This window comes from Vidua macroura, chromosome Z, assembly GCF_024509145.1.
Source record: "Vidua macroura isolate BioBank_ID:100142 chromosome Z, ASM2450914v1, whole genome shotgun sequence".
NCBI lineage: Eukaryota > Metazoa > Chordata > Aves > Passeriformes > Viduidae > Vidua > Vidua macroura.
This window is the reverse complement of record NC_071611.1, coordinates 1,138,949-1,165,185: the sequence shown is the minus strand read 5'-3', so window position 1 is coordinate 1,165,185 and position 26,237 is coordinate 1,138,949. Positions and strand designations below refer to the sequence as shown.

At 46.5% G+C, this 26,237-nt stretch overlaps 1 protein-coding gene across 3 annotated transcripts; it reads right to left on the bottom strand.

Annotated features, from left to right (window-relative positions):
• Positions 1 to 7,093: 7,093 nt before the first annotated feature.
• On the bottom strand, positions 7,094 to 25,825 carry ACAA2 (acetyl-CoA acyltransferase 2). Of its 3 annotated transcripts, XM_054004250.1 has the most exons (11): positions 22,240 to 22,292; positions 21,303 to 21,460; positions 21,031 to 21,197; positions 19,320 to 19,448; positions 17,485 to 17,601; positions 16,024 to 16,171; positions 13,621 to 13,796; positions 12,538 to 12,667; positions 9,835 to 9,905; positions 9,063 to 9,217; positions 7,094 to 7,733 (listed from the first exon to the last, which is right to left on the bottom strand). In XM_054004250.1, the coding sequence occupies exons 1-11, from the start codon at positions 22,275 to 22,277 to the stop codon at positions 7,649 to 7,651; spliced, it is 1,374 nt and encodes a 457-aa protein (XP_053860225.1). In that variant the 5' UTR covers positions 22,278 to 22,292; the 3' UTR covers positions 7,094 to 7,648. The 3 variants fall into 3 exon arrangements, with proteins under 3 accessions (XP_053860225.1, XP_053860226.1, XP_053860224.1); XM_054004251.1 differs by lacking the exons at positions 21,303 to 21,460; positions 22,240 to 22,292 and adding an exon at positions 25,762 to 25,825; XM_054004249.1 differs by lacking the exon at positions 22,240 to 22,292 and having other exon boundaries at positions 21,303 to 21,594.
• Between the last annotated feature and the right edge of the window lie 412 nt (positions 25,826 to 26,237).

Sequence of the window (26,237 nt, the reverse complement as noted above, 5' to 3'; positions counted from 1 at the left end):
AGCACAATCAGTGGTAAATACTGGCTTGATGAGGTATCTAACAAAGGGGAGGCATCTCAGAATTTTAACACACTTCATTACCTATTTTTTGCAGAAAAATAGTTTTTTTTAAAGTTCAGATTTTACCCATCCTAATAGCTCTGTTCCCAGATTCTATCCAGGGCTTGAGGCAAAAACAACCCACTGACTTGAGCTCAAACTTTGCACAGGGGAGTGAGTCCAGGAGAGCATGAGGAAGTGGGATAGTGTGGAGGTGGGGGAGCCCAGCCTTTGGGTGCCTGTGCTGTGCTCTGCAGTTTTGCACCTCAATTCCAAACGTCTCTTGCACTTGTGCAGTACATTCCTCAGGTCCACGGGTGGGAGACAGCCATGTGGTCTAGTGGAAGGTGTCCCTGCCCATGGCAGGGGGTGGAACAAGGTGGGCTTCAAGGTCCCTTCCAGCCCCACACATTCCCTGGTTCTATGGCAGGGGACCACCTGCAGTGTCAAAACAAATCAAAGTATCTCCCAATACACAAAAATCTGGCTCCTGCTCTCTCTGAGAAGCAGGCTGAGGGATGAGAGCAAGCTCACCTTCGTCAATCTCATGGAGAGGCCCATTCCAGCAGCAGCACCCCTGTCACTCTGGCTGCTTCCAAACCTTGTGCCAAATAACTGCACCAATGCCCAAACCACACCGAGAACAAGGGAAGAGCAGGGAAGGAAAGGCGTAAAGAAAGGAAAAAGATAACATCTCTATATGGTTAGAGTCCCAAGCTGCTTATCCTCCACATGTGCAGGGATGGGAGTCACTGACACTCCCCCTTCCTACCCAGGGGAGTCACAGTGAAATCCTCCTCTGAAGCCAGTGATTTAGACTGGAATTACACAGGTGGTAGCAACATACCATAAATTCCTTGGGTTTGGTTGGTTCTCGAGTCATCCTCAGGGAATCTATTTTTAGGCCTGCAACTGCATTTTTCCATGGCACTCCATGACCCTTCCTCCCACCCCAGTGCTGGGCAGAGCAGGAAAAGGCTGAAGACAGAGACCAACCCTCAAAGAAAGAAGAGCTGAGCAAGTGGCACACCTGCTTTGCAGTACAAGAATCATGGGCCTCCACCTGGAAGCTGTTCTGAGAGAAAACAGCAGCACAGAGCCCTGGAGCACACAATTCTGCTGAGAGCACCAGCACCCGGGGTTCCCAGTCTCCAGGACAAAATGCTACAGGTGGCGACAGAGGCAGGACACCCCTGGTGAAGGCACACAGCACTTGAACCTCACCCTTTCCTTAGAAACAGCATTAATGAACAAATACTACTGTTTGTGTAGCTGCATCCAAGACCTGCCACAGTGAATTCTTGGCTCATATCCACACTTGCCCTTTCCCTCAACTTCAAACTACTCCACACCAATTTCTACTCCATACTCGGCCTACTTCACATTCTACTTCCTTACAATCTCTCCTGGATCTTATTTGCAGACTGACACTTGCCACTGTTAGAGAAATAGTCATAAATTTTCTACTTTTCACTCACCACAACCTCACAGTGCTTTTCTCCAAATCAGTAATATTTTTTACCATTCTAGCAACTGTAGATTTGCTGAATCACACGGTTTTATGATTATTTTTAAGGTGATTCAGAAATTTCTGGAGTCTGGTGAATGTACTTTTATTAAAAAGAGCACATCTTTGTACAGGTGAGGAACTTTAGCCTGGTAAGTGTCAGAAGAGGCTCCTGAAAATGAGTTTTTTCATGATCAATCCAACAATTAGTGTTCCAGTAAATACAACTTCTCAATGCTCTGTCACCTCTTAGTTCTCCCTCCTGTGTTAAACTTATGTTGTCTTCTGCTTCACACTCTTGGATTTTGCAAGACCAAAACAGGACAGGCAAATCCAAGACAGGCAGGACACCCTTGCAAATCCAAGACCTGAAAAATCTCTACTTATAAATAACCACATCAGAGGGGAAAATCATTGTTGTATAAAATACTCTTACAAGAAAAACAGCCCAATGATTATATCATGTGTATCTTGTACTAGAGCTAAATGTTTATAAAGAGGGATTAATTTTTTTTTTCCTTCCTGTCAAAAGCTAAAGTAAATACAGTGCTAGAGAAAATATGTGAAGTAAAACACATGCACTCAACACTGAAGAAACATGTTTAGATACAGCATGGTGAGGAACTCACGTGAGAATCCAACACCATAAAAATTCTGAACTTCCAGCTTGCTGTCAGTGCTCAAATCTCTCAAAGTAAAACTTGGGTGAGTTTTCTTTTGAGATGTGGTCAGATGGTGCTTACAAGCTCCATCAACTGATTAGTTAGTAACAGGAATGAAAAATATTTCATAGGTTAACAGAGGTTATCAGGCAGCAACACAGAAATGAGGGCACAAAGCCTTTCCCCTCCTATTGCTTTCTGCAACCCCGTAGCCCAGGTTTTGGGTCATAGATGCTTACTTTGTTCTTTTTTGTTTTGGTTTGGTTTTTGTTGTTGTTGTTGCTGCTGTTATTCTAAATCTAAATCCCCTGCTGCTAATGTGGAGGACCTGGTGTGATGTCTGTGTTTGGGACAGGAAGGAATTTGGTGTGCCTGGTCCTTGGTGTCCAGGCTGGGCATAACACGTAACAACCTCTCCAGACTGGCAGGTTCACTCCCAGAGCTTGCTGCCTTCAGCTTCTGTGCAACAGCTCCCTGTCTCACTGATTTTCACAGAGATTAAAGCTCCGCTTTCACAATCACTCATACCACATTTGGGCAATTCCTGATCTCACAGAAAAACACATCCAGCCCAGGTAGGGTGTGAGAACACACAGTCCTGCTTCTGCTGAATCAGAGCAAGAGGATGATCAGAGAGGGAAATCAATAGCTGCTCTCGTTTAGTACCTGCCAGGAGGAGTCTGTCATGATGGCAATTTCAAACAGCTGTGGATTAGCAGCCTGAGATTACACCTGATCTGCCCTGCAATTCCTATGGCTCCAGCATTTTGACCAAGCATCACTGGCTCTACAGCTGGACTTACTCTGAAAGAGCGCCCTCAAATAAGCCCAAAAAAGTTACCTTTTGATCTTAACTCACTACCATGAGAAATATCCAGTATAAAACTAAAACAAACAACCATATGTGTAATTCAAACTGAACTCATGCTCCAACCCACCTGCTGAATTTACTTTTTCATTTAAATGTACCAAAGTTCAGCAAAGACATGACCAGCACTAGGTTCCTTGTAGCTGCTTCCAGAAGAGGGGAAGTGCATCCCTGTTACTAAATCCTTAGCTTTGAGCTCTCAGAAGGATTAATTTCCCTTCTGATCCACCTCAGCATCCCCCTACAGCATCCCAGTCAGACAGCACAGACTTTGGCAGGTGGAAAGGCCAGACAGAGCCCTGCCCAGCTTAACAGCATCACACCAGATGGAAAACGTCTGGATTTGCAGATGGAGGAAGAGCTTAATAGAAATACTCTCACGATGAGGTGAGACTTCCCCAAAAATATGCACTTTAGGAGCTTCAACATGTAACTTTTTTATACATAGAATGCTACACAACATCTCGTCTTCATTACTGGAGCTCCACTAGCAGTGCAGCAGAACTGCTTATGTCTAATCCAGGAAGGAATGCAACAGGTAAGTCTATCTCAGCCAGGCCTCTGTACCTTCTCCCGCTCTTTCACATACAGTTGTTTAGGATTAAGGTTTAATCTGGACCAAGGCACCACAGAATCTGTTCTCTCCGTCTCCTGCTGGATGTAGCACTCCAGTCACCATCTCCCCTCAAGCTGCAGTGGGGACCCACTCTGTGAAACACCAAACGCCCCCCAATGCCCTTGGCCTCCAGCAGCACCACACACTCCGGGGTGCAGAGCAGCACAGACGTGGCAGCTGCCTGTTCAAAAACCACAAAAAGAGAAACGGGGCCTGAATTTTCAAGTGTTTCAGTTCCAAGGTTTAATCTATCGAGCACTCAGGAGAAAGGCTGTGCTGCTGCTGCAAGGAGTGCAGATGCCTTTGCGAGGCTGGGACAGCTGCAGCGTGCCTAAAACGCTCCACCCAGTGGCAGAAAGCTACACCTGCCTGAAAAAGTAAATCCTGCACAATTCTATCACGGGCAACAAAGTCCACGTGTGCTTTCTTTCCCCACATGGTTCAAAAAAAGAAAGAAATTTGCATTTTCGCTATACTGCATAATAGAGACTGTTCACGCAAAGAACACAACTGAGCCTAAAAAGGTAAAAAAAAAAAAAAAAAAAAAAAAAGTATGCAGTCAGTACACTCAAAGTATGTGATTATCCCTCTAAAATCTAACACATTTCTTATCTCCCACTTCTTCCAGGATACTTAAATTCCCGTAATCCCAACTGCTCTCAGCAGAGATGCCTTAATTTCCCAAAGGCAGAAACACAGTTCTACCATTGTTATATCCAGGAAATCAGAGAACATAGCTGGGAATTAGTGCAAGGATCAGGTATTTCTGTTGTTATTCTGCAATAAATGATAGGGCTTACTAGCAAAGACAAGCTCAGACCAAAGCCTCAAGGCTCAGCACTCCCATGTAACATGGAAGATTGGCTCAGGAATCAAACATCAATGCTTCTGCTCATCTTTAATGATAACTCAGCAAGAAAAAAAACAGTATTTTGAATCCCTGTCCATGGCACTGGGGTTGAAAGTAGATGATCTTTAACGTCCCTTCCAACCCAAAACATTCTGTGATTCTGTGGTTCTGTGGTTCTGTGATTCTGTGATTCTGTACTCTGAAGCACAGCAAACCGTGTTTGTGCAGGGCCTTGCACAGGATTTGGTTTTGGCCTTCTGGGAACGCCATGCTCTAGGCTTAGAAGTGAAATCAGGAACTACAGAAGAGGAACGCAGAGGGATTGTCACTGGTCTCAATCATTCAACAGTTTAATTTGCACAAAGAAGATTTAGATGGGATACTGGGAACTGGGAATTGCTGGCTGGGAGGGTGGGCAGGCCCTGGCACAGGGTGCCCAGAGCAGCTGTGGCTGCCCCTGCATCCCTGGCAGTGCCCAAGGCCAGGCTGGAACAATCTTATCTGGTGGAAGGTGTTCCTGCCCACAGCAGAGGCTGGAATGGGACAGTCTCCCAACTAAACCATTCCATGATTCCACAAACACATCACTCTGACCTGGCTGACCTCAGCTGGGTGATGTGGAAGAAGCTGCAAGTGTTAGAGCTGCACTGCCTGAAGTCCCAGCACGTTCATAAGAAAGGATTTTTCACCACCTCACTTTAGAGTGGCAAAGCCTCTCAGCAGAGGTTCTCACAGACAATGAACAGGATAAAAATTGAATGGTATGGGAATAAGCAGTTGGCTCACACTGCAAAGAAAGGTTACTGGCAGGAGGATGTACATCATCTGTGCTGGTAACACATTTGTCGAGGTATCTGAAAGCTGTAGCTTATGCATAAAAAGTTCTCTGGAAAACAAGGCAGACATGATGACGGATTTTGCAGAAAACGTGCCATAATTCAGGATGACCGAATGCAGCTCTCATGGCTAGAATTACACACGAATCTCAAAAATGCGAGAGATAAAAAGGGGAAATGAAACATGCTAAGTAAAGCACATGAAGGGGATTTACTGAAAACACACATTGATGAGCTCAGAGAACAAAGAAGTGTTATTGCACAGGGATGAGATCCTGGAAAAACTTATCTAGTTCTCTGAAAATGGATCATCCACAGTCAAGAACTGCCCATAAATTCCTCCATGAGGGCAAGAAGAGAGGCAGCACCCATCCATGATCCCTGTGACCAGTGACCAGACCTGAGGGAATGACATGAAACTCTCTAAGGGCAGGGTTAGGTGGGATATCAGGGAAAGGCTCTTCCCCAGAGGGTGCTGGCACTGCCCAGGCTCCCCAGGGAATGGGCACAGCCCCGAGGCTGCCAGAGCTCCAGGAGCCTTTGGACAGCGCTGCCAGGGATGCACAGGGTGGGATTGTTGGGGAGCTGTGTGGGGCAGGAGCTGGACTGGGTGATCTTTGTGGGTCCCTTCCAACTCAGATTATTCCTTGCTTCTACGATTCTAAGAAGGAACAGGGAATTAGTTACTGGTTATTACAGAAGGCACTGTGGGTTATTGAATAAAAATCCTCCTGCAAAAGATGTGGCAAAATCCACATGGCAAATGTATTTTGAGCAGTGAAATCCCAGTAATCCTAATTTACTACGATAAGAGTAGAAAGAGGAAAACAGATACTGTATTAGATAAACATCTGGTTTGCTGCCCTACGGCAGCTGGGTTAGTTGGAGATTTTTTTAATCCATATAAACAGTGCTAAATATCTCTAAGTTGTTAAAGTCATTGCACCCATGAAAACCCCTGGGAAGGTGATCAGCATACTTCAATTGTTATCCATCAGCTGTAGCAACACTTGCCTTGACCTGAATTTCCTGCTAGGCTAGGCAGACAGGTTTGAGTAACTGCCTGGCTTTCACAACCCTCTCATGCCAGCAGAGTGGCAAGAAGCTGTTGTAGGTAAGGAATATTTGACAGTGGACAGAGGATGAGCAGGACTAAAGGCTGAAGTCTCTGCTGCTGTCCCAGTGCTATGGAGAGGTGTGTGCTGTCTCTGACAGGGCTCTCTCCAGTGAGTGGAGACCTGATGCAGACACGCCCAGCAGAGCAAGCTGCAAGCTGCTCACGGCAGCCTGGAGGACTCCAGTGAGCACAAAGACTTCATTTCACCCCCATGTCATGCTGGTTCTGTCAAATGATTCATGACTCGAACTCCACTGCCTCTGAGGCAGCTTCCTCGGAGCTGCACCTCCCAAACTGTGGGGCCAAGAACAGCCCCACACCAACAGACCCAAGAAATACGGGTGGCACTATCAGAGGGAGTTTAAGAATGAGATGCTGAATGCGTGCAGTTACTCTGTGACAGCAGGCCAGGTGCAGCCATGCCCCTTCTCAGAGGGCTGGCAGGTTTGCTGGAGTTCTCTAGAAACTACCTAATGAACACCAGTTATTCCCCAACCAGAAAAAAACACTCTCTCCAAAACCCAACACTGATTTCCCAAAAGTAGCAATTCTCACAGTGATTCACTTTTAAAACAAACTAACAAACAGAACACCAAGCCCTTTTTCTTTATGTGTTATATTTATTATTCTTTTGGAAGGCACAATGAAAATTTCAGCTTCTGTTCTTTTCCCTTGCAGAACAGCAGGGTACAGGTTAATAGCCATCAATCTACAATCAATATATACTTCAGAAAGTCTCATTTTCACATTTCCTGATAACAAAGGAGGCACATGTGCCAGACAGTGTCAGTAGCTGAAATAAGTTTAAGCAATACTTGCTTAAAAAGCTGCACTGACTGCTATTTTAAGGCAGGTTGGGTGAAAGTTTGTCAGGCAATTTCCTCAGGAAATGAAAATAATTTTGCCTACAGAAAAAGATGAAAAGATTGATTGAAAAGAGGCTTTCAGAAAATACTTCATCAGTGTGAAATTATATTGATGCTGCACTTCCTTTAGTTAGAAAGACATCAATGAATCTCTTTTGTTCAGAATTCTGACTTCTCAGTTGTTCCTTTACCTTGCAGGGAAGGCAGGCAGCGACGCTCTGCTGTCAGAGGAGGCAGGTTTCAGGAGGAATCAGCAGCTGAGGCCAGGCTGCAGTGCCCAGGAGGCTTCAGGCTGTGTTCTCAAGGAGCACAGCGATGCCTTGCCCACCGCCGATGCACGCCGACCCAACCGCGTACTTCCCACCACGGCGCCTGCTCAGAAACAGCAACAGGGGAGATGGGTTACCTGCAGGGAGACACAGCAGCTCCTGCCCTGATTTTATGAGAGGAAACCAGCCACCAGCTGGGTGTCACCGAGGATGACGTTTTAGAATGTGTAGGTTGTTATTTTTCTAGCAAAATGCCACGAAGTCTCAAGTGCTGTTGAAATATTTCTGAGCAGTGACTTTAGACATCATCTGGCTCCAGTCCTTGCCACAGGCAGAAAACTTCTTCCACTAGACCCCACCTGAACATTTCTGGAGTAATTTTTAAATGCTAGGTTTCCTACAGCTACACTCCAAGAAACAGATTTCTGCAAGGTGCAAATGATCTGAAGTTTCATGGCTGAGCACTAAGACAGTGTTGCAAGGACAAGCAAAGAGACACAGTGATCTCTGCCCTGAGAGGGAAAAACAAAGGAAAATCCAGATTAAAATGGTGCTAAGCATATCAAGCAAGCCAAAAGAGCCAGAATTTCTGAAAAGGGGCTAAAGGAGAGAGAAGGTGACAACAAAGTCTTCTAAAGCATCCCCTTCCAGTAGCTAAAGGACTGGAGAGGGACTTCACACAAGGGCCTGGAGGGAAAGGGCAAGGGGGAATGCCTTCCACTGTCAGAGGATAGGGTTAGATGGGATATTGGGAAGGAATTCCTGGCTATGAGGATGGAGAGGCCCTGTCAGAGGATAGGGTTAGATGGGATATTGGGAAGGAATTCCTGGCTATGAGGATGGAGAGGCCCTGTCAGAGGATAGGGTTAGATGGGATATTGGGAAGGAATTCCTGGCAATGAGGATGGAGAGGCCCTGGCACAAGGTGCCCAGAGCAGCTGTGGCTGTTCCATCCCTGGCAGTGTCCAAGGCCAGGTTGGACAGGGCTTGGAGCAACCTGGGACAGTGGAAGGTGTGCCTGGCCATGGCAGGGGGTGGGATGAGATGGTCTTTAAAGTCTCTTTCAACCCAGGCCATTCTAGGACTCCGTGATTCTATGAAATGCACCACATTAAGAAGAGACTTTGCTCAAAGGCCATTTCAAAAGAAAGGAAGCCTTCCCACAGGTTCCTGTGGGCTTGGATCAGATCTAGGTGAACTAATGAGTCTGTCAGGAAAACAGGATGGAATGTGAGGCACGTGCAGGACCTCCCCTGCAGCACAGAGGTGGCAAATCCGTACAGGAAGCGGCCCACTCCAGCCAGGAGAGTTTTAGGCTGGCTGACTGGAAGAGTTTAGTCACATGGTATCCGTGCTCAAAATCCATCCAGCAGGCATAAATCCATCCACCAGCAGTGCAGCCACGCTGAGCAGCTGCTGTCTGTGTGCATACCTTAATTCATGCACCAGGTGAGCTGTGATCCGTGACCCCGAGGCCCCCAGAGGGTGGCCGATGGCGATGGCACCTCCGTTGACGTTGGTCTTCTCAGGGTCAAGGCCCAACACTTTCTCCACAGCCAGATACTGAGGTGCAAATGCCTCGTTTACCTAAAGCACCAGAGAAAGAAAGGACAGAACTTTTAACACCAGCTTTCAGCAGCATGTGTGCAAACAAGATCAAATGAGGTGAACTGGTCCTTTTGAGAGAAACGTTTAATGCTGTGTTTATAACAGCATGCTCAGCCAATGCACAGTCTGTCAATCCAACACACCTAAATTCAAACACTAAGAAATTATGAGGTGTATTTTCTAAAAAAAAAGTACAGCATTTTCTGAGGCAGTGGGTCCATGAAGAGCCTGCTGCAAGTATGAGGTGTATTTTCTAAAAAAAAAGTACAGCATTTTCTGAGGCAGTGGGTCCATGAAGAGCCTGCTGCTCCTACAGAAGAAGGCCCTGTCCACATGTATCACTGATTAAAAACGTGAGCAGTCCAGCCAAGGGAGTAAAACGTCATGTCACATGAGCGTATTTTTTCCCACGGAATGCGATCACACCATTTCCAGCGTCCACGTGCCTGGGATTTTTGTAGTGACTGTGCAGCAGAAACTGGATGGACAGAGGTCAGGCAGGCTCCTGACAGGCAAGAACACCTACAAGGCATGAGTGGAATCCTTCTGCTAAAAAGATCAGGGGTAAAATCACTGCTCCTGTAAAAACATCTCACCTCTACCAAGTCCATATCCTTCAGGGTCAGTCCTGCCTTCTTCAAAACCTCTGTAATTGCAGGTACAGGGCCTGTTTGGAAATCATATGCAGTTAGTTACATAAAAAAAATATTAAATTAATTATATAGAAACTTGTTTTACATAGGGAAATTTATAAAGCCTCATGAGAACCCCTCCCATGAGCTTCTGTACAGACAATGAATTCTGGACATGTCACTCACCTGCTTTATTAGGTGGTAAGAGAGCTCCTAAATCTCAAAACTAATTGGCCTCTTTGCCAACATACAGCCAGTGAAAGCTAAGAGGGTCACTACTGCTGCACAGAGAACTTTTGAGTCAAGAGAAGTGACGGTCCCCAGGTAAATGAAACAACTTCACAATGGTTTTGAGGCATTCTCCTTCCCAGTACTCTTGGTTCCATTTATTCTTTCCTCACAACTTGCAGCCTCCAGGGAAACAAAATAGGAAAAATACAGGCTGCTCTGGAGTTTTCTGTTCATGTGGTTAGTTATGGGTAACGTTGTTTTCGTGTTCTTAATATATCTGAAAATCTTCTAGTAAAAAGCCAAACATTTAATTAGTTTATTCCAAAAAATTAAATGCTCCCTCAGACCCAGGTCTTGGACAACTGCAGAAAGTACGATTTTGGGTTTCAGACTGTTAAGAGTTTGGCAACAATACTGTCCTCTGCAAGAAACCTGCCTTCTATAACCTAATATAAACTACTAAGGGAAATTAATCCCAAACACAGCTCCCTAAGGAAACACACACTCAAAGAGAATTTGGAAGGGTTAATCAGGTACGTGCCTGTAGGACAAACATACTGAGATGTTGGGTGGTGGCTGATCATTCAATTCTAAAACACCAACAATTCTAAATGCTATCACACTGCCAAAAAATGGTGTTGAAAACACAGAGCTTTTATCAAAGAATAAAAACATAAAAATAAGTAAATTACCAAAGAGACAGAAAGATTAAAAGAAGAAAGGGGTCAGTTCAGAGCTCAGTGGAGTTTCAGGGAGCCCCAGGCAGCTTAACACCAGACTAAATGCATCTTATTAGGGAAGGATTTTAGTATGCCTGTTACGCATGAGAGTAATGGGAGGGTCTCATGTGGACAACACAAAGACTCCTAATGACAGCCAAGTAAACTTTTCCCCCCTCTCTCTTTTTTAAAACAATGAATTCTCTCACTGAACACTGTGAGACAGGACTTGCCACCAGTATGTGAAACGACAGTGGCTCAGACTGAGCTCCTGTTTGTCAGATCTGCTGCTGCCATGTCGATGAAACTCATCTTTTCTCTCTGAGCTGCTGGGGACAAGCTGTGGTGTGAAGGACTAGGGATACTAAGTGATCCTCCATATGATTTATGAAGTTTTTAAACAAGCTAGAAGAGCTGCCTGAACTGGAGAGAATGGGCTGGTTTAGGAAGCACAATGCCAGCACCAAGTCCAGAGAAGAAAACCCTCCCTCCACGTTTGCTTTGAAGGCTGTGTCAGTGAGGCAGTCTGACCAGGAAAACAAATCTGACAATGCCTCATTTGCATTTCTACTGACACACAGAACCTGCCAACAACAGCTCCTCTGAACGGAACACAGAGAGGAAAAGCAGTGCTGGGATACAATGCTGTCTGCAAACTAAAGCGAAGGGAAAAATCCTCTGGTGTCTGGATTGGCTTTGAGGGACTGCTTGCACTAAGAGATACCTAATGAGGAAACAAAAAAAATATGGGACTAGAGCAACCAAGAAAGGGTTTGGTTTTCCAAGTAATACCTGAACAGTTGCATATCCTGGGATCCAAGCAGCTTGAGCCACTGAGTAACTGCTGAAAGGTTACACTACTCCATCAGCAAGAGCTGAGGCAGGCAACTCAGTTACACATTTTATCAAGGGATTTAGAGTTTACAGCAAATGAAAGTGAATTTTAGGAGAAAATGTTTCTTAAAAAATGTCTGAGTGTTTGTTTTCTTGACTAAAAGAGGCAGTAAAAAAGGGGAATAAAGAAGAGCCTTGGGGGACTATGCTCGTGCTATTCCTGTGAGTCAGACACTGCCATACTGAGGAGCAAATCTGTCCCTCTGCACAACAGGGACGGACTGACACAGAGGGATGGACAGCAGGACACACAAACACCTTCAGAGCACCAGCCTGAGCACAGTGAATCATCCTTCCCTTCCCTTCCCTTCCCTTCCCTTCCCTTCCCTTCCCTTCCCTTCCCTTCCCTTCCCTTCCCTTCCCTTCCCTTCCCTTCCCTTCCCTTCCCTTCCCTTCCCTTCCCTTCCCTTCCCTTCCCTTCCCTTCCCTTCCCTTCCCTTCCCTTCCCTCCCCTCCCCTCCCCTCCCCTCCCCTCCCCTCCCCTCCCCTCCCCTCCCCTCCCCTCCCCTCCCCTCCCCTCCCCTCCCCTCCCCTCCCCTCCCCTCCCCTCCCCTCCCCTCCCCTCCCCTCCCCTCCCCTCCCCTCCCCTCCCCTCCCCTCTCCTCTCCTCTCCTCTCCTCTCCTCTCCTCTCCTCTCCTCTCCTCTCCTCTCCTCTCCTCTCCTCTCCTCTCCTCTCCTCTCCTCTCCTCTCCTCTCCTCTCCTCTCCTCTCCTCTCCTCTCCTCTCCTCTCCTCTCCTCTCCTCTCCTCTCCTCTCTCCCAATGACAAGAACATTTTAGTGCTGTTTGATGCCATAAAATGATGTGCTTTACTGCAGCTTACCAATGCCCATGATGGAAGGGTCACAGCCAGCTGAGTGATAAGCTACTACTCTTGCCAGAGGAGTAAGACTGTGCTTTTTAAGTGCTGATTCACTGGCAATGATGACTGCACCAGCTCCATCACACACACCCTAGCAGTAAGAGAGAAGCATTCTTAGTGAGAAAATACAAAGAAGCAAACAAAAAAAAAAATCCTCACACTCTTTAAACCAAACCCCCAAAAGGGGCTTGAGTCAAAGGTACTATAACTAACATTTAACAATGCTTCTTCAAAACAACAGAAAACAATCTTGGGGAAAGAAAGTTAAATACAGATAAATGTTTAATGAATTCCAATGTGTTAGAAAAGAAAAATAAGTCTTCCCTGCATTGGAAATATGATTCTGCTGACTTGCAAGAACACTGTTAATAATGGATAATGTATGTGCTATTAATTATAAAAGATACTTTACAGACACCCACACTTAACTGTGGCTATGATCTATTTTAGGCATGAATTCAGACTGTATGATCACAGCACTCCATCTGGCCCAAATAACTTTAATCAATTAATTAAGATAATGACTGTGAGAGGAGCAGTCCACAATGACATGCTGCTAAACACTGAGTATATTCTGGGTAAGAGCAAAATGTGGTTTGGGGGAGAGAGGACAGGAGCTGTGGTACAAAGAAAAACAGCAGCAGTATGCCCACTAAAAAAAAAATATATATAGGTTTAAAGCAAGTAAGTTCAGTTACCACTGCCCCCCAAAAAATGTAGAGCGGCTACACAGCCACTGCAGCCACCAACTGTACAGCTCGAGGCTGAAGAGGAAATGCCAATGCTTCAGTGCAGTATCAGTGGCAACCCACAGAACCAAATTTAGGACTTAGGAGCTGACTGAAGGATCCCCTGGCACCTGCCAGGATCACCTGGCACGGGGCTGGGAGAGTCAGCTGGGGCATTTAGCTGCAGAATTAGAAGTCATCTTTGTCAGGAGACACCACTGACAGCCAACTCGGTGAGAGGTTAAAAACAGAGGCAATAAATTTGGAGAACCACAGAGGGGACACGTGCCCAACCCAAGGGGTCTGATGCACTCACAGAAGCATTCCCAGCCGTGACTGTTCCATCCTTTTTAAAGACACATGGGAGTTTTGTCAGCTGTTCCATGGTGGTCTGGGGTTTGGGGTGCTCGTCCTTTTGCATGCTTTCTTTACCCTTTTTTGTCTTCACTTCAATTGGTGCCATCTCAGCTTTAAAGTAGCCAGCATCATTAGCTGCAACCACAAGAAGGAAACATCAATATAGAAACATCAAGATGATTGCCCAGCATGACCAACAATCATATTTTCATGTGCACACAGCTTCCTGCTCTATTCAAACCAGAAGTTCAGGGACAGCAACACTTACATTTTATTTTGCTTAGTTATTGTTGGGTTTTTTTGGGTTTTTTTGGGGGTTTTTTGTGGTTTTTGTTATTTTAAGAAATTGGGCAAAAACTGTAGAAGTACACTCTCAAACTTCTCCAAAGAAAGTCTCAAATATTGAAATTTTATTTCAGTTTAAACAGCTGACCTCTTTCTGGTTTGTTTGGTTTTTTTTTGGTGTAAACTGCTGGGTTTATTTTTAGTACATATTCCCCTTTATTGCTGCTTTATTTTACAGCTCTGTCATTTCTCAGATGGTCAAGATGTAAATCTCACTCAGAGAGAATGTGCAAAAAACCTCTTGAGCCACATTGTTTCTGTTGATAAGATACTGTATATCAATAAAAATCCTGTTCAAGGTGATCCTCCAAAGGCTCTCACTGTCAAGCCAGGATCTCAGAATGGATTCAGCTGCCTAAACAGCCTAAAACAATTCAAGTCATTGTAGGTACCTAAGATGCCCAAAAAAGCATCTGGCCAGATTGCCTAATATAACATGAGACAGAGATTTAAAACTAAGACACTGAAATGGTCAGATCTGCTGTTGTTTAGCCACGTCTTCTCAATAAATTCCTCAAAACTTTTTTCTTTCCTGATTACACACAGGGGCTCTCTCTTTACTGAGGGATAAGATGACCTGGTCCCACAGGCAGAAATAAAAACAGTAAGGTAAAATCCTAGAAAACAAGAAACACAGTTTCTAGCAAAGGCTCCAGGAATGGCAGGAGTTAGGTAACAAGAGGAACAAGCAGGAAGAGTAATAAATGATGAGAAAAGTTACAAAAAGCACTTCTTTCCTTCTTATATTCACCTTTCCTACTTATCTTTCCTTTCTTATATTCACCTTTGGCCTGCAACGTATGTTGAGTCCCAGGATGGCCACTGCACATTCCACTGGATTTTAGCCTAAACTTCACAGTAACTGAGTCACAGAAACCTGGGATGGTTTTGGTTGGAAGGGACACTAAAGTCCATCTTGCTCCAACCCCCTGCCATGGCAGGAACACATGCCACTGTCCCAGGCTGCTCCAAGCCCTGTCCAGCCTGGCCTTGGACACTTCCAGGGATCCAGGGACAGCCACAGCTGCTCTGGGCACCCTGTGCCAGGGCCTGCCCACCCTCCCAGCCAGCAATTCCCAGTTCCCAATATCCCACCTGTGCCTGCCCTCTGGCAGTGGAAGCCATTGCCTGTGTGCTGTCCCTGCATGCCTTGTCCCCAGTCCCTGTGCAGCTCTCCTGGAGCCCCTTGAGGCCCTGGCAGGGGCTCTGAGCTCTCCCTGGAGCCTTCTCTTGTGCAGCTGAACAGCCCCAGCTCTGCCAGGCTGGCTCCAGAGCAGAGGGGCTCCAGCCCTGGTAGCAGCTCCGGGGCCTCCTCTGGGCTGGCTCCAGCAGCTCCACGTCCTTCTTACATTGGAGGCCCAGAGCTGAATGCCTCTGAATTATGTTTTTGGGCATGTAAACCAGCCAGAGAACAGTTTAAAACACAGCTCCTAAACAAATATCCCCTCTTCACATTCCATGTGCTCTGACTGTCCAAGCATTCAAGAACAACATTCAATTTGCAAAAGAAAGCAGAAGGATTTAGATGAATTACAGCACATGCTGGCACACAGGGAGGATTGTGGGTCACTTTGGGAGCCTGCTCTGCCGTGCAGAGGAAAGAAAGGAGTGCAGTCAGCCATGCCTGGGACAATGCTGCATCCCACCAGAGGGGCACCAACAAATGACATTCACCAGCACGAATCCTGCTCAGGCAGGAGCTGACCCGCGACTGGCCAGTGGTGCTGGCTGCCTCAACAGCTGTGGAATGTCCCTGAGGAAGGCACAGGAAGGCAGAGGAAAGAGGCTCCCACTAAAGCTTCTGAGGGGTGCAACACCTCACAGCACACTTTCAAAGTCAACCCCCGCAAGAGCGCCACGGCGGGGGCCAACAAAATCACAAATTACAGCATGCAAACAGAAGGACACGAGCACCAAGAGCCAGAGAAAACCTTAGAACACTTTGAATCAATGCTCAAAACTGACTTACACTTGAAACTAGTGTCGCACAAACACCTCCACTCCTCGACTCACTCACCAGCTTTGCACCTCTGCTGGGTTTTGAGCGCGTACCGGTCGCAGTCCTCCCGGGAGATGCTGTATTTTGCAGCCAGGTTCTCAGCTGTCACTGCCATAGGTATTTTAACATGTGTATCTGTTAGGGCTTCCCACAACGTGTCTTCCAGCTGCACGGAACAACGGAAGAAGGAAATCAGAAAGCAGGGCAATAGTATTTTTTATTGCTGACAGCTTCTAGCTGTTCAGCAGTCTCTCAGAAACTAATGGCTCTTTGTAGAATTAATTCAGGTTACCTACAGATAATTTACCGATTTATTAGAATGAACACACTGAAAAACAGTGTGCAAGTTCTTGTGTGCTATTCTAATTAAATCTCCACTGAGGCTTGGGGAAAGCTTTAAAAATAGATTTTTAATATTTCAGCTTCTGTATTAATTATTTATTAGAGCCCTGTGAGCAAACTTCCTGGTTGCCAGGAAGGAAATGGGAGGCACTGTGAGAGGGCACAACAGCCTACTGATTCTTTAGCTCTTTCTCTACTGTCAGGTAAAATCCCCTTAACTAGAGTCAAAGGTTTCTGAGGGTATAACATCTCAGGGGAGAAGACACCCAAGTCTACCTTCACTCAACCTGATAAAGGCAAGCCCAGTCAGTTCAGATGGGTTTTGTTATCTCTGTCAGCAGTAAAGTTCTGCAAGAGAACCCATCCATTCACCTGTCACTGTGTAATTAAATTATCTTTATGGTGAGAACACAGTTGCACCTACTTGGTGTATCAGCAACTTTGTGAAGGTGCTGTCTGTAGGACCTGTGCCACACAAGAACAGAATCAAGGACATCATATTCACCATCTTCACAATGGAAATACAGCGTGGGGAAAAACCCCAGAGGCCTGAAACACTGAAATATCATCATTTTGCATTTTGATGTCAGTTATGGCCTACTGAGTGGTAAGTGGTGGCATGTTATTGATTTGTCCTGCTGCACATTTCCCACAGTATTCACTTAGGACTCATCTTCAGAAGAAAATGTAAAGATAACTTACTTGTCAGTGGATTTAACTTCAAGGCTCCACTTTGAAATTGAGAGATGCTCACAGCTTGGAGGTATACATGCTCTTTACCAGTCTATCTACCTACTGCCAACATTACTAGCCTTGACTAAACTGTGTGTGCCTCCACTTCACAGACATTTTGTACGTAGTACTTGCACAGGATGTACCAAGTGAACTAAATTTTGTGTCCAAGAGTTTATTGGTATGTTTAACATGGAACAGGAACTCGAAAATGGTTTTGAAAAAGCTGGAAAGCTGGCACACTTCACCAAATGGCCTGAACCTACTGTTTTGACACTGTCTGAATACTAGATAAATGCTTTAAACTACAAAGTCTGGGTCTAATCTCCAATAATTTCATTTCAAAGGTTTAATGCCTACAATCCTGATATAAACAGTGCTTTTCTCACAGAATAAAGGAAGTACCTTGAGTTCTGCTCCTAATCTGGTTCCGAACCGAACCTTTCGAACCGCGTAAGGAGCCTGGCTCATGCTTTCAGCCCCACCACACAGAACAACTTCTGACTCATTCAGGCAAATTTCCTGTTAACACAGTAAAAAAAAAAAACACATCTAGGATTTAGCTGGCTGTTTCAGTGAGAAAATAACAAGAAGAGGTTGTCACCTGCAAAGCAACCAACCTAGAATGAATCCAGACTTAGCCATGTGTGTATATGTATGAAGGGTTTACCCTTCTGTTAATGGTGGGGTCTGTCTCCTTCATGCCACGTCCCTTTTTCTTCCTTTCACCAAAGAATGATTGCATCCACGAGGGAAGAAGAGAATATGGGTGTGCACACGTGACAGAGCAGAGGAACAAAGACATCAGGCATCTGCATGCTTGTGTGGTTTGGTTCACAAATGGTTGTGCTTGTGGCTTTGAGCTCCCACACTTCTCAAAAGGAATACAAATCACATTTCAAAGCCTGAAGTGAGACCTTACAATTAAAAAAAAATGGGACATAATAATTTTAGAAGACAATAGCTAGGTAGCTGCCAAACTAAGAAACCAAAACACATTAATTCATCAATGGCAAAGCACACGAAACCTAAAAGCCCCAGTTCTTTAATGCACCATCAGAGCATTCAAAAATACTGCTTCCTTCAAATGCTTCACTGAGTTGGACTTTGAGGTTATTTATGAACTAGAATGAAAGAAAATTAAATTACATCAGAGAAACTGTGGCTGCTCCATCCCTGGAAGTCCAAGGCCAGGTTGGACGGGGCTTGGAGCAACCTGGGGTATTGGAAGGTGTTCCTGCCCATGGTAGGGGGCTGGAACTGGGTGTCTTTTGATGTACTTTCCAACCCAAACAGTTCCATGATTCTGTGAGCTTGACGTGCATTTGAGATTTCTAGTTAGTAACCTGTGTGTAGCAATACGTGCTGAGACGCTCCCTTCAGTTACTAAAAACTTTGTGAGTGCCTAAGCAGCACTGGCTGCATTGATGAAGTGCCATCTTTGAAAAGGGCCTCACCACCATACTTTAAAATAAAAGTGGTCACATTCTGCAGCAGATTTTTTTCAGTGTGTATGTCCTTTGCAAAAAGCATTAGGAAAAACAGTCAGGTGGATATTATTGCAAACACGAAACCTTAACTCTACATTTTCCACATTTTTTCTTCTACAGTATCAGACCTAAAATAATTCTTTAGCCAAGCAAAACAAAAAAAAGAAAAATCCCACACAATCAACAATCTGCTTGTTCAAGTATTCATAAAAGCAACGTATGAGCAAATGAAACAAAAATCCCAGTGCTCTGACTCAATGGTTTTGGCCAACTCCTCAAAGAGAAGTTGATTCTCTTCTATTTTAAGAGAAGTGACACCATAAACTACTTAACCCACGAGAGGTTTGGATCTTTGAACAAAAGCATACTTAAAAAGCACAGGCTGCTGCTTACACAGCTAGCCAGGTGAGAATGTAAACAATGATCAAGAGATGAAAGACTCCTGGAGTCCAGTAATTCCAGTCCATACAAACAGGATCGTGGGATGCAACTATAGCACAGCCCCATTTCACCAGCTAACACTTGTTGCAGTCCTCATAATAAACCAAAAATTACTACAGTACTTGGATTTTGAGAACCAGCCACATGGTTGTGGCACGGTGGTGGCTGAACTCCTGCAAAAGCTGTGCTGGACAATAGAAATCTCTACCAAAAATCCACGTCAAGACTCATCCCAAACACAAAGGACATGTTTGTACGTGTTAACAGCGTGACAAAAGCTAGGACTGACACAGAAATACAGCTTTGTACCTGACAGCCATTGGCAATGGACTGGAAGCCAGAGCCACAGAGCCTGTTGACAGTGAGGGCTGGAACAGACATGGGAACTCCCACACGCAAACCCACGTGTCTTGCAATGTAGATGGCATCTGAGGAGCTCTGCAGGCAGAACAGGAAAGAGGTTTTGTCACACTCTCGTCGGTTTGGAAAGCAAAAACAGTCTTGATAGAAAGTCAGAATGGTGAAATTGCATCCCTGACAGAAGAAGGTGTATGTCAGCAGAAACCCTACCGCTCACCAGAAGCATTTTGATTCAGTTCAAGAAAACACTATCCTACAGGATCTGAAAGTGCCACTGTCTTAATATGCATTTTAAAGAACGTGTGTTAAGTCAGCAGCTTTGTGGATTTTTCCCTTATTTTCAAAACAGCACCCACACAGCAGGCTGACACCGGGGCAGATCCTGCCTGGCAACCTGCAATTATTATACAGTAAATTAATATTGCTCAGACTAACAGGGGAAGGCCTCCCAAAACCAGAGAGAACACCTATGCCCTTGGGGAACGTGCCCTAAGCTAAAACATATTACAAAGACCAAGTTCTGTGCATAGTGCTACAATACTAATGCAAGTTCAGGAAAGGAAAATTAAAATTAATCAGGCCACTTCTGCTGAAGAAGGGGAGTTTGAAGTAGTTACACATTCACAGTAAATTAATCAAACAATACCAATAAACCAGAATTTAAAAAAAAATCTACTGGAATGGGGACGTATGATGCAAAGGAAAAGATACATACTTTCAAAATCAAAAGAAACTTTATCAGGATATTGCTATTTTTTACGTGAAAGCACTACAAGAAGTTTGAGTGCAGCAATGCTTTCCTAGGCCACAGACAGCTCTTACAAAATTGAAAAGCTGAATACAAGAAGTTTAGATGGTAGCTGTAGGAGACAGAATAATTTAAAGCTGAAAATCCAAAGAAGGAATACTGTCTGTTTCTTTGTTTATTGTCCAAGTTCTCAGTTACTTGCTTCTTCTGCATCCTTGAAACATGCAGCGCAAATTAAAAGTCCCCACCCTTAATAGTAATGGTGAAATCAGAATACAAAGCAAAAAAAGCTAGGAATGCTCTTCGCTGTCTTGCCTAAAACAAAGATCCTCATTTGTATGTGTGGGTAACTGCAGTTTTGCAATGCGTACAACAGCATCCTCCTCACAAGCTCTTTGGAAAAGACACGACTGCCCAAATGTCTCTGCCAATCAAAGCATGTATCCTTCCAGCTCAAAGTTCACTCAAAAAAAAAAAAAAAATCCTATAGAAAACACAAGAGAAATAGACTCAAATCGCTTACAGGCTTAACACAGAAAGAGATTTATGCAACTCGGTGAAAAAACACTGATCACCGAGTCACACAGCTCGCGCCATTAAAACAAGGGAAACGTACCTGGGATTAGCAACTAACCAGTTAATTGATACATACTTCTAGGAGGTCAGCTCGTCCTCGTTTAAACTACCTCTGGCACTAAAAAAAGCAAGCTAAGCCTTGCTCCCAACAGCACCCCACAAACCACACGGGATACACCCCCTCAAGCACGAGCAAGAAGCACTAGACTGCAAACTGCTACTGACCCCTTTCGCTTCCAGCCCTTTGGCTGCCAGCCGGAGGCAGCTGGCTACCGGGCCACACCGAGGGTGCCTGGAGCAGCCCCGAGCGAGCAGCAGGTCTTCCAGGCTACCAACCTGCATGACGTTGCCCACGACGACGCTGTCGACGATCTCGGGGGGGACCTTGCCCGCGGCCAGCGCGGCTCGAGCGGCGTGCTCCGTCAGGTCGGTGGCCGAGAAATCCTTGAGCAGCCCCCCGTAAGTGCCGAAGGGAGTGCGCTTGGCTGCCACGACGAACACACCTGCGGCGGGGGCAGAAAGGACCCGCGGTGAGCACACCCACAGAAATCACCCACAGGCAGGAATCACCCACAGGCAGAAATCACCCACAGGCAGAAATCACCCACAGGCGCAGCGCCTCGCACGCGGGAGAGCGCCAAGCCGGGCCTCCAGCGGGTGACACCCCGGATTCACGCGGAACTTCGTAAGGATGGGCAGCACGAAACGCGGGAAGCTCCAGATGGAACGAGGCAGTGGTGCTTTAGACCAGGGAAGGCGTGAGGAACTGACAGTCAGAAAGAAAAGCGGGGAAGAGTCTTGAAATGCCCCTGTTTGCACAGTGAGGTTTGACGACAAAGCAAGGTTGGATACAAATGTGGAGTTGGAGTGGGCAGCCACATGCATCAGAAATTAGTGCTAATGCACTAAAAGCATGACAGAAATTTCCATCTAGGAAATCCTGTAGTAGACACCTGTGAAAAAAATCAGATAAGGAACAGCGTTTTCAGCAGAGGCCATTCCCTCATCCTAGAAAAATCAGCAGATTTTTGGTTTATATGCAGAAGCAGCTTCCACAAAAAAAAAAAAAAAAAAAGAAAAAGAAAACTCAAATCAAACAATAAAGCACAACTCCCCAAACACACACATTTTTACATGCATTTTGAGTACTTTAGCTTAAGAGGAAAAACATTCCCTAACCAAAACATTCATGCTTCTGCCACCAGAAATATATATGCCACCTAAACTGCTTTAGCATGAATCTTCTGGCTCCTGAGAAGAAAACCCAGTTTTTACTAGGCAGGAGACCATGTGCAAGCACTTGTGTACAAATGCAAGGGCCAGGAGCAGTAGATACAAATTCCAGCTCAGGGGAAGCCATCTCTGAACCAAAGCAAACATCTCCTGGCTGCCTGTCATGCTGGCTTTCTGCTCCCACGTGCAGAAAAACAAGTGGGAGGCAGGCTGTGAACTTTCCCCCAGTTGAACCGTATCGCTCACAACTCCCTTTTCCACAACTCCCATCAAACAGCCAGCTATTTTAGGTAACACTGTAGGGACACATACAGATGTAAGAATGCAGACAAACGAAAATGCCTGCTCATTAAGCTGCTCCTGAGCACTGATTTCGGGTCATCTGATCCGTGTTTACTTGGCAGTTTTGTCAGAGAGAGGGTGCTCCTCCATCTCGCAAGTATTTGCTCCTCAGGCTGCACGACTGCTAGAAAAGGACATTCCAAACTGGTCAAGGTCAAGGTTCCCCACTGACAAGGACCTGAACACAGTGTAGAGCTCTAAAATGTGCAGGGAGGATGCTCAGACTCATATCACAGAATGGGGAGGGACTTCAAGGATCATCCAGTTCCAACCCCCCTGCCATGGGCAGGAACACCTTCCACTGTCCCAGGCTGCTCCAAGCCCCATCCAGCCTGGCCTTGGACACTTCCAGGGATCCAGGGGCAGCCACAGCTGCTCTGGGCACCCTGTGCCGGTGGCTCACGTCATGGCAAAGCATTTCTTCCCAATATCCAACCTAAACCTTCCCTCCTCGGCATATCTTTCCCGCAGCAAAACAGGCCTTGACGCCCACATTCTTCACCACTCCTCCCGTCCACGGATTCCCTGCCTCCTGCAAATTGTGCCAACCCTAACTGATTACAAAGCCTTGCTGCAGACCAGCCTGGGGACCTGACCAAGCTGAGAGAACTCTTTCTCCTCCCTCTTGGCCAGGTTGTCAGTTGCCCACATTGTTTGTTCAGTCACACCCCCCCCCCCCCCCCCCGTGGCGTTGCCTCACGAGCAGTGCAGGGGCGAGGATGGAACTTTGCCCTTAAACGTTCCTTCCACATCAACGCCACCTCTCTCCCTTCCACAGAGGCTGCTCACTGCTGCCCGCTTCCCAACAGCTCCACGGGGCCAACAAACCAGGGCAGGTCACACAACAGAGGCAGCTGAACACTAACTCAGCAGAACACGAGGGCCTCATTTTCACCTGGATCAGTTCTGTGCCCGAGCTCACCTTCTGGCTGCTCAACAAAACAGTAGGTCAAGACTCAGAGAGAAGACTGGGCAGAACCAGTACGAGAAGAAGATGAAGAAGCAGCAGCACCGTCTGTTATGTTGAATTAACCTGGACCAGACACTCCCTCAGGGTACGTAACTCCAGAGCCTCTCAAATTTTGACTGGAGATGCACTTACAGATGCTACCCCCTCCCCAGAATTTCAGGAGAGACAACAAGGGGTGGCTGAAGTCCTGAGTGAAAAAGGACTCTTTGTCCTTTGACAACTCTTCCTAAATTTCCATTAATTAGCTCTACCCTACATTATCAGAGAAAGATTCCAGAGTCTCTGCAATTTTCCAAGGTGATAAACATTGCAATAGAGCAGAACAGTACCAAAAGCAGAGAGATCTGAAAACTTTTGGGGAAAGAAAGCCAAGATCACCCTGAATCCTTACCAAATACTGTATTTGAGACATCTTTTAAACTGGTTTTGTTAACCACTTGCTGCCAAACAGGGAACTGAAACACTATTTAATCCTCCAACATATCTCAAATGCACTTGATACGAAAATAATTCTTCATCAGATCCTATTTTGAAAGCCTATAAAACAACCAATAACATAAAAAAAAGGAAGTCAAGAAGCAAGAATGGTACATGAAAGAGTTATGGATTGAGATAAGAGAAAATCCTGCAGCGGGCACAGAAAACTAAAATCAAATTATTATGGGCAAGGTGCCCTCTGTGCTATCCAGCTCAGCAGAACCATCAGAACTAATACAATGCTGACTACACAGGCCTTAGCACTGCAGTCTCACACCATGACTGACATGTATGTTATTATTTAGGTACAGTCTGTCAAGTAGAAAAGTGCTGTCAAATACATAAAAAGACCTATTGCAATAAATTTTAATTTTGTTTTCATTCAAGACCAGGTCTTAAAAGGTGCATTTACCTCATTTTTAAGAGTCACAGAATTTAAACAATGTAGAGTATAAATTATTTCTTTGCACCAAACACTTTTAGGAGCTAAGGCAACTTAAGGAGTTTATCCTGCACTATCAGGCAGGGCCTGGATGTGACAAACTCCCCATCACTGACAGCTCAGGTGTCACTGAGAGTCACTGCACATAAACAGAGAATCACAGAATTACAGAATCAGCTGTGCTCTAAAAGATTTCTAAGACTTCTAAGACCATGGAGTCCAACCATTCCCCAGCAGTGCCAAGGCCACCACTGACCCACGTTCCCCAAGTGCCACATCAACACAGCTTTTAAATCCCTCCATGGATGGGGACTCCACCACTGCGCTGGGCAGCTGTGCCAGGTCTGGACAGCCCTTTCCATGGAGGAATTGCTCCTGATACACAATTCAGATTCCTAGTTACATGACACACACGCACCCTTTGCTATGAGTTCACTTGCAGCACAACTGACTCGAGCATGCAGGGAGCCAAACACTGGCAGAAAACAGTGCTGAACACAGAGGCTGTGACTGACACCCTCCGATCTTCTGCACCCCCTCCCCACCCTGTGCTCCCCATTCCCACCCCCTGACCACATTCACAGTCTCTGAACCCCATTCTCTCTCTGAACCCCATTCCCACTCCCTGACCACATTCCCACTCTCTCAACCCCATTCTTATCCCCTGACCACATTCCCAATCTCTCAACCCCATTCTTACCCCCTGACCACATTCCCAATCTCCGAACCTCATTCTTACCCCCGACCACATTCCCAATCTCTGAACCCCATTCTCTCTCTGAACCCCATTCCCACCCCCTGACCCCATTCCCACCCTCTGACCACATTCCCAATCTCTGAACCCCATTCTTACCCCCTGACCACATTCCCACTCTCTCAACCCCATTCCTACCCCGACCACATTCCCAATCTCAGAACCCCATTCTCTCTCTGAACCCCATTCCCACCCCCTGACCACATTCCCACTCCCTGACCACATTCCCACTCTCTGAACCCCATTCCTACCCCCTGACCACATTCCCACTCTCTGAACCCCATTCTCTCTCTGAACCCCATTCCCACCCCCTGACCCCATTCCCACCCTCTGACCACATTCCCAATCTCTGAACCCCATTCTTACCCCCTGACCACATTCCCACTCTCTCAACCCCATTCCTACCCCCTGACCACATTCCCACTCTCTCAACCCCATTCCCACTCTCTGAACCCCATTCTTACCCTCTGAACCCCATTCCCACTCTCTGAACCCCATTCCCACTCTCTGAACCCCTTCCCACTCTGAACCCCACTCCCACCCTCGGAGCCCCCTCCCCACCCTACGACGATCATCCCCACCCTCTGCACCTCATTCCCACGCTCTGACCCCACGTTTTTTGGGAAGTTCCGAATTACTTCCAGCCGTCTGGCCGAGCGGGCACGGAGATCCCCCGGGAGGCACGGGGAACGGCTCTCGGGGGGGGGGGGGGGGCCCACACTTTGTAATTCCTGCGAGCCCCACCAGCTGCCTCGCCTTGGGGGCCCCTACAGCGTCCAAGCCGTGACCCCCCCTGCCCTCAGGAGCCCCTCAGGGAGCCCGGGATCCGCGGCGGGACGAGATCCTCACCCCTCAGCAGCGCCATGGCCACACCGCGCCCGGCCCCGCGCCCCCGCCCGCCTGCTCCGCACATTCGCCACGCCGCGGGCGGAAGGGGCGGCCGGCCACGGCCGGCAGGCGGGCTGCTTAAGGTTGTTTTCTACGCGTAATTTTAGCTTCTTGATACATTTTGTTTTTAAGTTTTGCTTCTGCTTGGTTCGATTTTTTTTTTTTTTTTTTTTTTTTTTTTTTTCCGAGCGGTTTTGGCGAATCGGCGGTGGCTGAGGGGGGAGGCTCCCCCGCCGCCCGCCTCGCAGGGAATTACGGCGTGTTGCGGTTAATTGTACATAATCGTGGAATCGCCTCCGTTGGAAAGAACCTCCGAGATCATCGCGTCCAGCCTGTCACCCGATCCCCACCTTGTCACCCAGCGCACAGCACTCGGTGCCACCTCCTTGGACACCTCCAGGGATGCGCACTCCAGCACCTCCCTGGGCAGTTCCGAT

What these genes read in the sequence shown, in the direction of transcription:
- ACAA2 (XM_054004249.1), bottom strand. Translation starts at nt 21,579, where the DNA reads ATGCATGTGGCTGCCCACTCCAACTCCACATTTGTATCCAACCTTGCT. An exon ending in CCAGCAGAGGTGCAAAGCTG is followed by an intron (nt 13,797 to 16,023) that starts GTGAGTGAGTCG and finishes TTGTGGTTGCAG; the next exon opens with CTAATGATGCTGGCTACTTT. An exon ending in TCACGGCTGGGAATGCTTCT is followed by an intron (nt 12,668 to 13,620) that starts GTGAGTGCATCA and finishes TCTTACTGCTAG; the next exon opens with GGTGTGTGTGATGGAGCTGG.